Source organism: Crotalus tigris, unplaced genomic scaffold (genome assembly GCF_016545835.1).
Source record: "Crotalus tigris isolate CLP2741 ecotype Arizona unplaced genomic scaffold, ASM1654583v1 scf7180000017950.1190679, whole genome shotgun sequence".
NCBI lineage: Eukaryota > Metazoa > Chordata > Lepidosauria > Squamata > Viperidae > Crotalus > Crotalus tigris.
Genome location: NW_024096740.1, coordinates 395,005 through 410,200, shown reverse-complemented (window position 1 = coordinate 410,200; position 15,196 = coordinate 395,005). Strand labels below are relative to the sequence as shown.

Below are 15,196 nucleotides of genomic sequence, written 5' to 3'. Positions count from 1 at the left end.
TAATTCCCAAGTTTGGAAATTTGGGATCGGTACTTTATCTCTCCGCCTAACGTGCAGGGTGTGGAATGTCAATTATTCAGTGTAAAATACTGTTACGTTAAACTTTGAAGATAGTTTGGAAATTTAGGCCTAATTTTATCAAGGTTGCACAGTGGTTTGGAAAGTATTTGATAATGAAATAAATTGGGGTAAACCTTGTGAGCTTGCTTTGTGCCCTAAGTGATCAATCATAAGGTGACCAACTGTCCTCCTTTAGGGAGGACAGTCCTCCTTTTTTAAGTTCTGTCCTCCCTCAAAAAGTGTCCTTCTACATGTCCTCCTTTTCAATATTTGAAGACTAATCTGCAGGGCTTTTTTCTCTCTCATAGAACACTTAGAATGGCGTTCTGGCACCTTTTTTAATGGTTTTTTTTTCAACTTTTTTTCAACTTTCGAAAGCCAATAGGAATTGCTGCTGAGTGTGCCGGCAAACTTTGCACATGTAAGTTATCTGCAGCAAAGGTGAATTGGCAGGAACTTTGCACCCCTCCCTGCTACCCAACTACACCATCTCCTAGTTAGTCCCAAAGATACCTGGAGGAGACTGGAGCAGCAACGCCACTCTTGATCTTCGGCCCTGCTAGGGCAATAATGGCTGCGAGCACAAGAGGCAGGGGCAGCGGGGCTGCTGCAGGCAGGGGTGTATGAAGGGCGGCGGTGGCCGGTTGTCCCCTGTGCTATGGGAGCCGCAGGACCTGCTCTACATGGGGCTGTGCAGGGTGGGCAGTGGTGCTGGCGGGGCGGCTGCAAGTGGGGTGTGTCAATGGCGGGCTGCCCCCCTGGCGCAGCTGGTGCTTTGGGAGCCACAGGGCCCGCTTTACACGGTGGGGCAGCAGTGCTGGCGGGGCAGCTGCAGGCGGGGGCGCGGCATGTAAGCATAATTACAATATAAAATGTTATTGTTACAAATGTTTTTTATTATGCATTTATCATATTATAGTGTATCCTGTATTATTGTTGCAATGAATAAAATGTTTCTTTTATTTACGATATTTTTTCTTCAATTTATTTGTGTCCTGCTTTTCATTGTAAAAAAGTTGGTCACCTTATCAATCAAGACATGGGTTTTGTGACTACTCCTGAGTATATTAAATGCTTGGAGCTTTGTAGACTAAAAAATTCTAATTGAGGGCAGGAGAAGAAACAATGGTTGGAAATTGATCAAAGAGAGAAGCAATCTGGAATTAAGGAGAAACTTCCTGACAGTGAGGACAATTAACCAGTGGAACAGTTTTGCCTCCAGAACTATCGTGGGCGCTCCATCACTGGAGATTTTGAAGAAGAGATTGGACAGTCACTTGTCTGAGATGGGATAGGTTCTCCTAAAGTGGGAAAGAAATAGAATAACATAGAATAAAGAAGAATAAAGTAAAATAATAATAATAATAATGAAAAATCACTAAAAGCAAAAATCATGTGTCTGCATAATCTCTGAAAGAAAGCTGTGTTAGCCAAAAGCTGTATTAACAGTACATGAATGACCTAATGCATATTTAGAAACATTGTATAAAAGTAAAAACTGCCTTCATTATATTCCCATGAGAAATGGACCTAACGTGTGAGAAACTATTTGAATGTTACACAAAATAGATTCAATATACAATGTAAGATTCCATCTATGCTTCCTTTGTTCCTGAGAAAAAGAAACCTATAAAGCTTTAGTTTAGACCCTCCCCCTTGTTCAGAAATTTGCTGATTGTTAAGTCACTTCTGAACCTTTTGCGCAAAAATAAAGATCTCTCTTTCACCCATGGAATTTCGTAAAAGCCCTTTATTTTTTTAAGGCTTTATTTTTCCACAAGATTTATGGCGACTTCTCCGCCGGGACATTTTTAAGGGCTTTTAAGAAAAAGGATTTAACCTTCCAAGACGGATTGCCCTGGTGGGCCCCCCCCCTCTCCTAAACGACGACAGCTCCAAAGCCGGCTTCGTAGCTTTTGACTACGAGGAGACTTCGACGGGAGGAAAGGGAATTAACCCATCAGCGAAGCATTCCAGTCTGAGGATCCATGAGGGTGACAGACAGATCTTAAATCAACAAAGGAGTCTGGAAAACGCCTGCAGGCAAGTATTGTAAAACAGGGGAAACCTGATCCCTTTTGGATCGGAAGAGGGGACTGATCACCCCCTAGAAGGCAAAGGTGGCGTCCTTAAGCCTTCAATAGGCAGGAGTGTGTGGGAGGTTAAACCATTGTAGCTCATGCTGAGTGATCAATGGTAGTGTATTAGAGAAATGGGTGGGAAAAAGTCAAAGGAGAGCGTTGACCAGACGCCACTCCAGTGCATGTGCGAAGTTCAAAAAGGGGTTTTCTAGGGATTATGGAGATCCAAAACCAAATCCAGCCATGTTAAAAAGATTCTATGAATCTGAGTGGACTGCCCTGGGCGTAGGGTGGCCAAAAATGGGATCGGCGAATCCCGAACTCGTTGCACGGGTTCATCAAATTGTGACTGGAAATGGTTATTGGGACCAGTACCCCTATGGAAAATCAACATTGCAGAAAAACAGAGATGGTTAGCAAAATGTCAGATAGAGTGTGCAAAGATATATTTGGCAAGCCAAAAAGCCAAGCCTCAAACAAAAGCTAAGATTTTCAGCCAGGAAGATAGGGAGGAAATTGCCAGACCACCCCCCTATGTTCCTAGAAGAGAAGAAGGGAGAATAAATCAGCAAATTCCACTCCCTCTGCCTGAAAGAGAAGCCCAATTTCAGCCAGAAGCCGGTGAGGAAGGAAAATTAGCAACAGCTGAATCCCTTCAAGAAACAGATAAAAGCTTGAATAACTTTGAAAGTGAAACCTCAGTTTCTAGCCGCACCAGGAGCAAGTTAGGAATAAAGAAGAAAATATTGCCCCTCTAAGAGAGGTGTTGGTTCCTGGACCAGATAACACTAATATTTCAATGCTTCAATATGTTCCGTAACCGTGACAGGGAGGAGGAACGCAAATCAGATCAAAAAGAAAAAAAAGAACGTTGAAATGTTAGCCATGGCATTGGGAGGAACATGCCTAGGACCCAATCAGTGTGCCATCTGTAAATAAGAAGGACACTGGCAAAGGGAGTGCCCCCAGAGGAATGGCCAACCCAGGGGACAATCTCGCCAGTATGGAAGAGGAAGAGGAAGAGGATTTAGAGGGACTTTCCAGAGAGGCTTCAGAAAGAGCTTCAAAGGAAGAGGGCATCCAGTTTATCCCAATCAGACAGAGGAAAGAGAAGAAAACATGATCGGCTTAGCTGAACTGGAATGGGAAGACTGAAGAGGACAGGGTTCTATCGCCCACCCCCAGAGCCCATTGTTAAAATAAGGGTGGGAGGACAGGTTGTCCCGATGCTAGTTGACACGGGAGCCACCAGATCTGTCCTAAATAAATCCATTGGCAAGCAATCAAATCCTTGTGGTAGCCGTATATTTAAAAATTCACCAACGTGCTTTAGTCAAGCCCTAGCCCAAGATCTTGCTTATCTGAAGTTATTCAGACAAGAGGATTGTTGCCTTCAATATGTCGATGATGTCTTAGTAACTGGCCAAAGCAGGGAGGATTGCTTTGAAAACACATCAAGACTGCTCCAATTGTTACAAGACTGTGGTTATAGAGTATCCAAAAAAAGAAAGCACAATTAATTCAAGAGACTGTAATGTATTTAGGCTATGAACTTTCACAAGGACAAAGAACTTTGGGCCCCCAGAGAAAGCAAGCTGTGTTACAGATTCCCATCCCACAACAAAACAGGAAGTTAGAGCCTTTTTGGGAATTACAGGCTTCTGTAGAATTTGGATTCCTAACTTCGCTCTCACAGCTAAACCATTGTACCAAGCTTTAAGGGGACCAGAAAAAGAACCTCTGTTGTGGCAAGAGGAACAAACCCAAGCAATGAGACAATTGCAACAGGCTCTCACCACAGCCCCTGCCCTAGGACTACCTGATATATCTAAGCCTTTTTCACTTTATGTGGATGTAAGACAAAATGTAGCTTTAGGGGTCCTTACCCAAAAACAGGGAAGTTGGAACCGCCCTGTCGCTTATCTGTCAAAACACCTGGACATTTCTTCACAAGGCTGGCCCCAATGTTTAAAAATTCTAGCAGCAGTTATGCTATTACTGCAGGAGGCAAACAAGTTAACCTTTTCAGCTCCAGTGACTGTTTATACTAGTCATGCCTTGCAGACAATCATTGACAATAAAGGACATTTATGGATAAGTAATCAACGAATGCATAAAATACAGGCTCTTTTATTAGAAAATCCACAAGTTACACTGCAACAATGCTCAACTTTAAACCCAGCAACTCTAATGCCAATTCCTGATTCAACCAAACCTGTTCATGACTGCATGCAAACAATAGAACTACAATATTCTTGCAGACCTGACCTTACAGACCAACCCTTGCATAATCCAGACTATCAATGGTTTACTGATGGTTCTAGCTTTATGGATAAAGGATGTAGATACTCTGGTTACGCAATAGTTTCTCAAATTCTACTGTTGAATCAGCACAGTTGCCTAGTCAAGCCAGTTCACAGTTTGCAGAATTATATGCCTTGACCCGTGCATTAGAAGTAGCAGCGGGAAGGACTTTAAATGTATATACAGATAGTAAATATGCATTTTTAACAATACACGCACATGCGGCTATCTACAAAGAGAGAGGATATTTGGATTCCACAGGCAAAGTTATCCAATATGCAACTTTGATTAAAAGACTTATCAAGGCAGCACAATTGCCATCCAAAGTTGCAATCATCCATTGTCCTGGACATCAAAAAGACTCAAGCCTTATTACCCAGGGCAATAGGAAGGCAGACAAAGAAGCAAAAAGAGCTGCATTAGAAGGTCCCCCTCTCCAATCAGATGTCACAAGGTTCATGTATCTAGACACTTACTTAGAACAACTTGATCCTACATATACGAGGGAGGAAACTCAAAAATTACAACAAGATGTACAAGCCAAACTAGTTAAAGGCTGGTACACTTTACCTGATGGACGCATTGCTGTCCCTTTGGCACTTGCTCGCCCACTTATTTTTCAGGCACACAAGCAACATCATTTGGGAAAAACTGCATTATTACAGCAACTTGAACGATTTTTTTATATTCCATTTGCTTCTTCGCTAATAGCAGATGTTTGTTCTCAATGTACCATTTGTGCCCAAACCAATGAACGCCAAGGACCAGTAATACCACCTGGCAGACAACCAATCGCTTATTTTCCTATGGACTATGTTGTTGTTGATTTTATTGACATGCCTAGAAGTAAGAAATATGTAGCATTGTTAGTAATAATTGATACCTATTCAGGATGGATTGAAGCATTTCCAACTGTAAATAAGAAAGCTATACAGGTTGCCAGAATATTTCTTAAAGAAATTATTCCTAGATTTGGTAGCCCTTCTAGGATTTCATCAGATAATGGCCCTGAATTTGTACACCAAATCAATCAGGCTTTAGCCCAAGCATTAGGAATTAAGTGGAGATTTCATTGTGCTTTCCGCCCTCAATCGGCTGCTAGAGTGGAAAGATCCCATAGAACAATTAAAACACTTATTACCAAATTTTGTTTGGAAACTCATCTACACTGGCCAGATGTTTTGCCTATGGTTTTATATGCAATCAGACTGGCCCCCCGCACTAAATTACAACTTAGTCCTTATGAGCTCATGTTTGGCCGTCCTCCTTGCCTGTTTAAACCTGACAGTCAAGGATGGCCCAACTTGGCACATAAGGGGGGAGTAGATCAACAGAAATCGTTACATCAGTTACAGCTTCATAATTTGGCCGTTTCAAAATTGCGCCATTATATGATGGAACAACAACCCCCTCCAGTAGTTACAGCAACACATGGGTTCAAGCCTGGAGATAGAGTGTGGGTAAAGCACTGGAAATCAGATCCCTTGAGCCCAAGATGGAAAGGACCGTATACTGTTGTCATGTGTTCTCCTTTGGCAGTGAAAACCCTGGAAGGAAAATCTTGGATCCATTGGAGTAGAGTGAAAGCAGCTGCACCTGCAGATCCGGTGACCTACAAGGTGGACAAGACTGACAAGCCTTTGGTGTTGAAATTTACAAGAAATACAGCAACAGGTTCCCAAGACACGGTGTGATCAACAACCTTGCTGAGACACCCCAGGAAGCTGTCTCTCTACGCACGGTGGAAGATATGAGGATTCTACAGCTCGTAATATTTGTTAATTATTTAATATGCACACACATTCCTACACAAATCAGTACAATGGCTACACGAGAGGTCATAATGCAGAAACCCTCTAATAAAGAATTATAGAGTAGCACACACCAAGAAAGAGCAGAAACACAGGGAAACCAAGGTTGTCAAAACTGTATCAAAACTACAAAACAAGGAAACCAGATAACCAAGACTTTGATTTACCATACAGTTAAACCAGAAGGGTGCCAAGATAGTTCTCCTGACTCTTGTACATACAATAGAACTACATATAAAGTTTGTAGAAAAGGTGTCCAATATCAGTGTTATAACCCGAAGTCTGATCCTGATCGTTGGGCCTTACAAATCAAAACACATAGAACAAGAACTAGCTATAAGGACCAGGCACTCTTAGGGATCTCCCAATGGAAATCCAATCCACACTCCAGTTTTAGCGTCACCTTTGATGTTTGCAAAGCAGCTAATTATTGGACTCCAACATATGGTTGCGGAGGGATGGTAATATTCACAACTTTATCCCAAAACATAAGTACTTGTGCCCACCAGATGGATGTGCGGTCAAATGTAAGTGGTGGTCATGTATTAAGTGGCATACCCAAGACCCAAAAGAGATAGACCACATCTTGTTTGAAAAGAATGAAACAAAAGCAGATTCCTGTGGAACGGATAACTGTAATTTGGTGACTCTCACAGTCAAGAATGGCAGTTGGTTCCTAGAACAAAATAGGTGGGAAGGTAAGAAATGGATGTTTGGGATAGGAATAGATACAAATGGCTATGACCCAATGTCAGAAATAGAAGTCAAAATTATAACTGCAACCAAAAGACCAGAACAAAAATCATTATTTTGGTCATATTATGAGGAAATGGAGAACCTACATATTCCTGAAGTATCTAGACATGTAACCAATACCTTTGTTAAGTTAGCAGAAGACATTGCCCATACTTTAGGCGTGTCTAACTGTTTTGTGTGTGGTGGAACAAACATGGGAGAAAGGTGGCCATGGGAGGCACAAGAGTTAAATTATACCAAGGTACTAGAAATGTCTAAAAATAATAATTTAACCTATACAAGTGGGAAAGATGGTGATTGGGGTCTCACTTCCAACTTGGTAGGACATGTATGTTACTCAAGAAACAAAACAGAATCTTGTGTAGCAGTAGGTGACCTCCTATGCACAGGGACATGGGAAGATGGTAAATGGTGGTCTGGAACCAATGAGACCACTACTATGGATCTTGGAATTAACAAGGCTGCTATAACTATGAAGGTTTATAGGCCTGCAAGTCTTGTTAATTCTAGGGTGTATTTTAATTCCTTGCTTGATCCCCTGTCTTATAGCCATGATTCGGAGGATCTCAGAAAGTACAGCCCAATTAACAGCGAAACATGAAACAATGTTAGCCTTATGGGAATATAAAATGGTACCTTCAGGAGATCCGGAATCAGAGGTAGAATAATGGAAGTTTAAGCTGGAAAACTTCCAAAAGGGGGGAGTAAAGTGGGAAAGAAATAGAATAACATAGAATAAAGAAGAATAAAGTAAAATAATAATAATAATAATGAAAAATCACTAAAAGCAAAAATCATGTGTCTGCATAATCTCTGAAAGAAAGCTGTGTTGGCCAAAAGCTGTATTAACAGTACATGAATGACCTAATGCATATTTAGAAACATTGTATAAAAGTAAAAACTGCCTTCATTATATTCCCATGAGAAATGGACCTAACGTGTGAGAAACTATTTGAATGTTACACAAAATAGATTCAATATACAATGTAAGATTCCATCTATGCTTCCTTTGTTCCTGAGAAAAAGAAACCTATAAAGCTTTAGTTTAGACCCTCCCCCTTGTTCAGAAATTTGCTGATTGTTAAATCACTTCTGAACCTTTTTGCGCAAAAATAAAGATCTCTCTTTCACCCATGGAATTTCGTAAAGGCCCTTTATTTTTTTAAGGCTTTATTTTTCCACAAGACTCCTGCTTGAGCAGGGGGCTAGACTACAACAGGGCTTTTCAACCTTTTCACCGATTGTACCACTTTTAGAATATGGCAACATTCGAGTACCACCAGTCACCTAGCAACGTGTCAAAAACTTGATGACCAAAAATAATAAATAAATGGAAAATGATACAGTATAGGTAGTCCTTGACTTACAACAGTTTGCTTAGTGACCGTTCAAAGTTACAACGGCACTGAAAAAAAGTGACTTATGACCATTTTTCACACTTATGACCGTTGCAGCATCCCCAGGGTCATGTGATTTACATTCGGATGCTTTGCAACCGATTCATATTTATGATGGTCACATTGTTCCAAAGTCATGTGATCGCCTTTTGCAACCTTCTGACAAGCAAAGTTAGTGGGGAAACCACATTCACTTAACACCCAGGTTACTAATTTAATCTCTCTCTCCCTCTATTTCTCTTTCCCTCTCCCTTTCTCTCCCACCAATGGAGAAGCCAATGGAGAAACTGAATGCAGCTGAAATGCAGGTTAGTAAAAAAAAAAAAAACGCTTGGGAGAGGCGGGGGCATCTGGGCGGGGTTGGGGGGCGCCTGGCTGAGGAATCCTGCGCCTGGCTGAGGAATCCTGGGAGTTGAAGTCCACAAGTCATAAAAGGGCCAAGTTTGAAGACCCCTGCCCTATACTAGGGGTAAGCAACCTTGGCTCTTTTTATGACTGGTGGACTTCAACTCCCAGAATTCCTGAGCCAGCCATGCTGAGGGGAAAGGGAGAGGTTTCCAAGCTGAGCCAGGCTGGCTCAGGAATTCTGGGAGTTGAAGTCCACGAGTCATAAAAGAGCCAAGGTTGCCTACCCCTGGTCTAAGGGCTATTCTAAGTGTTATTTATATAGCCTAGGGCAGGTGTAGGCCATCTTGGCTCTTTTGTAACTCGTGGACTTCAACTCCCAGAATTCCTGAGCCAGCCATGCTGAGGGGAAAGGGAGAGGTTTCCAAGCTGAGCCAGGCTGGCTCAGGAATTCTGGGAGTTGAAGTCCATCAGTCATAAAAGAGCCAAGGTTGCCTACCCCTGGCCTATAGCACCCCCAACTTGTAAAACCACCTCTTTCCAAGGTCTCTGGTCTCTGCAAAGGAAAAATGAAAAGCGACCCAAAGGAAAATCCCGTTTAGAAGGTTGGGGGAGGGGGGGGGGAAGGGATCCAATGGGCGGGGCCAACACTGAATCCAAGCTTTTCCCTGCTGCGAGGCAACGTTCCCAGGCAGGAAAAAAAAACAAATACTTGCTGACAGCAAGGGGCGTGGTTACTTGGGGAAGGCGGGGCCCAAAAGCCCCGCCCCCGCCTCACGGCTGCGTCTGAGCACGCGCTGTTCTCCGCTCAGGCTCGGCGATGGACGCGCCGGGAGAGGTTTGATCGGTCCCGCTTCCGACTGGCGAGGCTGCTTCCCCTCCCGTCCCCTCCAGCCAGGAGGGCTTTTCCTTGCAAGGAGAAAGGTAGCTCTGAGTCTCCCCTCGGCCCCGGTTCCCAAGAGGGTCCCCTGAACATGCGAGGATCCCGGGTGAATAGATGGCACTGGACTGGACTGGGCGTCTCTGGAAACAAGAGGCAGACTCGCTAAAAATTCAGTGTTTCTCAACCTTGACAATTTTAAGGCATGTGGACTTCAATTCCCAGAATTCCACAGCCAGCAACGCTGGCTGTGGAATTCTGGGAATTGAAGTCCACATGCCTTAAAATTGTCAAGGTTGAGAAACACTGCGCTAAATGGAGGGAAAGGGGGCTTTTTAAAAGGTTTTTTTTGGGGGGGGGAGAGATTATAGTGCAATGGAAAGAAATGCTCGACTTCTTTCAATTGGGGAGAATTCTTTAAAAAAAAGTTAACTGGCTTGAACTGAGCTCATATTCTACCAACCCGGAAAAAATAATAATGATGATGATGATGATGATGTTGGAAGGGACCTTGGAGGTCACCGAGTCCAACCCCCTGCTCAGGCAGGAAACCCTATACCATCTCGGACAAATGGCTGTCCAGTCTCTTCTTAAAAACTTCCCGTGTTGGAGCATTCACAGCTTCTGGAGGCAGGTTGTTCCATTGGTTAATTGTTCTCACTGTCAGGAAGTTTCTCCTTAGTTCTAGGTTGCTTCTCTCCTTCAGCAGTTTCCATCAGCTGCTTCTTGTTCTGCCTTCAGGTGCTTTGGAGAATAGCTTGACTCCCTCTTCTTTGGGGCAGCCCCTGAGATATTGGAACACTTTGTTCTTAAATCTAAAAAAGAGAGAAAAAGTGAATATTCTTTGCTTTCACTTGCTTTCCTTTGGCAAAAGCGGGTAGAATCTCTAAAAATCCATTTATTTATGTCCGGGTAACACTTTAATAGCTAAACAGCTTATGTAATGATGTAAGGTAAGGTAAGGTAAGGTGGATGATGCAATGATAGGAATGACTCAGCAGGAGTCTGTGTCCCTTTAAGAACCTGTGTATAAAAGCGGAGGCTTTGCTGGAGTGTTGGAGCATTCACCACTTCTGGAGGCAGGTTGTTCCATTGGTTAATTGTTCTAACTGTCAGGAAGTTTCTCCTTAGTTCTAGGTTGCTTCTCTCCTTGCTTAGTTTCCATCTGTTGCTTCTTGTCCTGCTTTCAGGCGCTTTGGAGAATAGCTTGACTCCCTCTTCTTTGGGGCAGTCCCTGAGATACTGGAAGACTGCTATCATGTCTCCCCTCATCCTTCTCTTCATTAAAGTAGACATACCCAATTCCAGCAACCGGTCCTCATATGCTTTAGCCTCCAGTCCCCTGATCATCTTTGTTGCTCTTCTCTGTACTCTTTCTAGGGCAGTAGTTCTCAACCTTTCTAATGCCGTGACCCCATAAAACAGTTCCCCATGTTGTGGTGACCCCCAAGTGGGTGTGGCCACCAATAAGAGGGAGTAGGACAGCTAGGGAAAAGGGAAAAAAATGGCGGACTGCGTTGTTTGGCGACCCCCGTGAAATGGTCGTTTGACCCCAAATGGGGTCCCGACCCACAGGTTGAGAACCACTGTTCTAGGGTCTCAACATCTTTTTTACATCGTGGTGACCAAAACTGGATGCAGTATTCCAAGTGTGGCCTTACCAAGGCATTGTAAAGTCACATTAACACTTCACGCGATCTTGATTCTATCCCTCTGTTAATACAGCTTAGCACTGTGTTGGCTTTTTTGGCAGCTGCAGCACACAACTGGCTCATATTTAAGTGATTGTCCACTAGGGCTCTTGAGACCCCTCTCACAGATGAAGGCTGCATTTCTCTGTTGCAGCATTGACACTGGGCTGAAGTCCAGGCTTGGGGTCAGTAGCAGCTGGCTGAAATAGCGGAAGGCCCCAGGCCTCCACTTAATACAGTGTTTCTCAACCTTGGCAACTTTTACGATGTGTGGACTTCAACTCCCAAAATTCTCCAGCTAGCAACGAATTTACTGCAACATTATAGGGCCCAACTGGGGCTTCCAGGGGTGGCTGCACCTTTGCATCCAACTTCAGCACCCCCCCAACTCCTGGGTGGTTTGTGCTAGATATCCAGGAGCACCACTACCACCGAGGCACCCCCACAGCTCTTGCCTGTGCCGGCCTTCACTTAAGAACCCTCAAGGTCACTTAATGACTGGAACTAGGTGTGGGATTACAGTTGTTGAGCAAAGCGGTCACATGACCGCATCACCTAACAACTGCTTCACTAAACAGCCAAAATTCCAGTCAAGGACTATCTAGTTTCAAAGCTTTTTTTTTCTCCTTGTCATAGGACAAGAACCAAGAAGGAAAGTTAGAGTCAGTGAACAACAGAAGAGTTTGCCTCTTAGAGATGTGGGGGCAGATTTTATCTAGGGCAGGGCTAGGCCACCTTGGCTCTTTTATGACTGGTGGACTTCAACTCCCAGAATTCCTGAGCCAGCCATGCTGAAAGGAAGGGGAGAGGTTTCCAAGCTGAGCCACGCTGGCTCAGGAATTCTGGGAGTTGAAGTCCAGGAGTCATAAAAGAGCCAAGGTTGCCTACCCCTGGTCTAAGGGCTATTCTAAGTGTTATTTATATAGCCTAGGGCAGGTGTAGGCCATCTTGGCTCTTTTATAACGCGTGGACTTCAACTCCCAGAATTCCTGAGCCAGCCAAGCTGAGGGGAAAGGGAGAGGTTTCTAAGCTGAGCCATGCTGGCTCAGGAATTCTGGGAGTTGAAGTCCACGAGTCATAAAAAACCAAGGTGGCCTACCCCTAATCTAGGGTGTATTGTGGACCCCTGCCCTGGGCAGAGGGTGGAACTGGAAGACCTTCACGATCCCTTCCAAGGCTAAGATTTTGTGATTCTTTGTTATTCAAAACAAAATGCTTTTTTTCCCCCATCTCACAGTGGTTAAAAGATTGTGACCAAAGATTGACCTGGAAGTCAACTATCAACAGGCAGTAGAAAATCAGCACAAGCCAGCAACCAGTTGAAACCATGCAGCGTGGGAAACTCTTGGATCCCTCGTCAGACACAAGCAGCACTCTGAAAAGCCACAAAAAAACCCATGAATGCTCAGAGAGTGGGAAATCTTTTGCTTGCCGGTCCCTCCTTTTGACCCACAGGAAGGTCCATGAGGGAAGTGGATCCAGTGAAGGTTTGGAGGGTGAGAAATTCTTCTCTGGAAAAGATGCCAAAGATCTCGGAAGCCCCCCCAGACTAAAATTCCATAAATATGAGGAATGTGACTTATACTTTGATCAAAGGTCACACCTTCTGACACATCAGAAAATCCACACTGGAGAGAAACCTTATCAGTGTCTGGAATGTGGGAAATCTTTCAGTAAAAAAGCCTATCTCAGAGAGCACGAGAGAAGTCACACAGGGGAGAAACCTTACAAGTGTTGGCAATGTGGGAAGAGCTTTCCTCGGAAGTCAGATCTTTGGGTCCACGAGAAGATCCATGCAGGAATAAAACCTTACAAATGCTTTGAGTGTGGAAAAGGTTTCACCCTGAGTTCAACTCTTCGGAATCACTGGAAAACACACACAGGGGAGAGGAAGGAAATGTGCCTCGAATGTGGGAGATGTTTTACCTTGAAATCAAACCTGGTGCGACATCAAAGTCTTCACAATATCGACAGACCCTACGAATGCCCAGAATGTGAGAAACAATTTGTAAATTCTTCTCAACTTCAAAGACACCAGGAATGGCACCAAGGAGAGCTACCCTATAAATGTGGGGAGTGTGGGAAAAGTTTTATTACACCAACCCATCTTCAGATTCATCAGAGAATCCACACAGGGGAGAAACCATACAAATGTGGGGAGTGTGGGAAATGCTTTTCCCAAAAATGCCACCTTGGAAGCCATCAGAGGGTCCACACAGGAGAGAAGCCGTACAGATGCGTAGAATGTGGGAAATCTTTTGGTTATAAGGAGGTACTTTGGAAACATCAGCAAATTCACACGGGGGAGAAGCCCTTTCAGTGCCTTGAGTGTGGAACATTTTTTCGCATGAAATCAACCCTCAGACATCACGTGAAAGTTCACACAGGGGAGAAAAACTACAAATGTTTAGACTGTGGGAGAGCATTTGCTCGGTCAGGTACCCTCAGAAGCCACAGCCGAATCCACACAGGAGAGAAGCCCCATAAATGCTCGGAGTGCGATAAATGCTTTTCCCGGAAATGTACTCTTTTGAAGCATCAGCAAATCCACAGGGGAGAAAAAACATAAATGTCTGGAATGCGGAAAATGTTTTGCCCAACCTTCAGTGCTTTGCACGCACACCAGAACTCACACAGGAGAGAGGCCTCACAAGTGTGCAGAGTGTGAGAAAAACTTTCCATTGTAAATCAAAGCTAAAAATGCATCAGAATGTCCATAGCAGAGATCTCTACCCTTTCAGTTGTGAACAATGAGGGAACTTTTTTTTTCCAGAAGTCACACCTTACCATTCACCAGGACCTTCAAAGAGTCCCAGAAGGGAAATCCTACAACTGTTTGGTGTGGGGAAAGTGTTTTTTTCTAGTGAAGCAACCTCAAATACTAGGAGAGAGTACACAATGAGGCAAAAGGGCGTAAGTGTTGGGGGTGTGAGAATGTTTTCCTCACAAAGCAGCTTTAGTAACTTGCCAGAGTGATTACACAAAAGAGTCATAATAGTGTGGGAGTATGTATAATGTTTTGCAGAATACAGGTAGTCCTAAAGTTATGGCCACAACTTGGAATGGATTTCCAGTCATACATTGCTTACAGTCCTAAATCAAGGCACCCAGGCATTTTTGTTAATTCTTACTAACCGTTTGTTGGTCAGTGAGGAGAACTGAAGATTCAGAGAGGAGAAAATGGGGGGAGGGGTAGAACAAAGATATCATCAGTGATAGTGTTAATGTTGAACCAAAGGTGCTTTTTCAGGAGTCAACTGGACTTTCTTGTTTTTCTTTGAATTTGTTTCGCTTCCCATCCAGGAAGCTTCTTCAGTTCTCACCGAATGGTGGAGGTTGGATGGACTGATATTCCTTGCAGACAGCTGGTCATTTGCCTTCTTTTAGAGCAGGGGGTCTTCAAACTTGGCCCTTTTATGACTTGTGGACTTCAACTCCCAGAATTCCTCAGTCAGCCAGCCTGGCTATCTGAGAAATTCTGGGAGTTGAAGTCCAGAAGTCGTAAAAGGGCCAAGTTTGAAGACCTCTGTTTTAGAGAGTCATTGGGGCCATTTGGAGGTTTACCTGTGTTCTCAGGGTTACCTGAGTAATGCAAATGTATGTGGAGCCCTCTTGGCTGCAGGATGTTTTCTGCCCTGGGTCCCTTCCTGAAGAAATCCTGTCACTTTTGCTTCCTTTGCAAGCCTTTCCTCTCCAGCCAGCATTAATCGGTGCAATTTCTTTTTAGCTCAGCCAGCGTTAGCAGCTCACCTTAACGCTGGCCGAACTAAGAAGAAATGATGGCGGTTAATGCTGACTGGAGAGAAAAGGCTTGCGACGGAAGCAAAATGGCCGCAATTTCTTAGCGCTACCAGCGTAAGACTAGCACAGG

The 15,196-nt window shown here is 43.9% G+C and overlaps 1 protein-coding gene across 1 annotated transcript; it reads left to right on the top strand.

Annotated features, from left to right (window-relative positions):
* The first annotated feature begins 9,543 nt into the window (after positions 1-9,543).
* On the top strand, positions 9,544-14,768 carry LOC120308822 (zinc finger protein OZF-like). The gene is made up of 2 exons (XM_039345348.1): positions 9,544-9,678; positions 12,563-14,768. Exon 2 carries the CDS (start codon positions 12,653-12,655, stop codon positions 13,892-13,894), a length of 1,242 nt encoding a protein of 413 aa, XP_039201282.1. The 5' UTR covers positions 9,544-9,678; positions 12,563-12,652; the 3' UTR covers positions 13,895-14,768.
* The last annotated feature ends 428 nt before the right edge of the window (positions 14,769-15,196 follow it).

Bases quoted from the DNA above. Each gene is read 5' to 3' on its own strand.
- LOC120308822 (XM_039345348.1), top strand. From the start codon at position 12,653: ATGCAGCGTGGGAAACTCTTGGATCCCTCGTCAGACACAAGCAGCACT.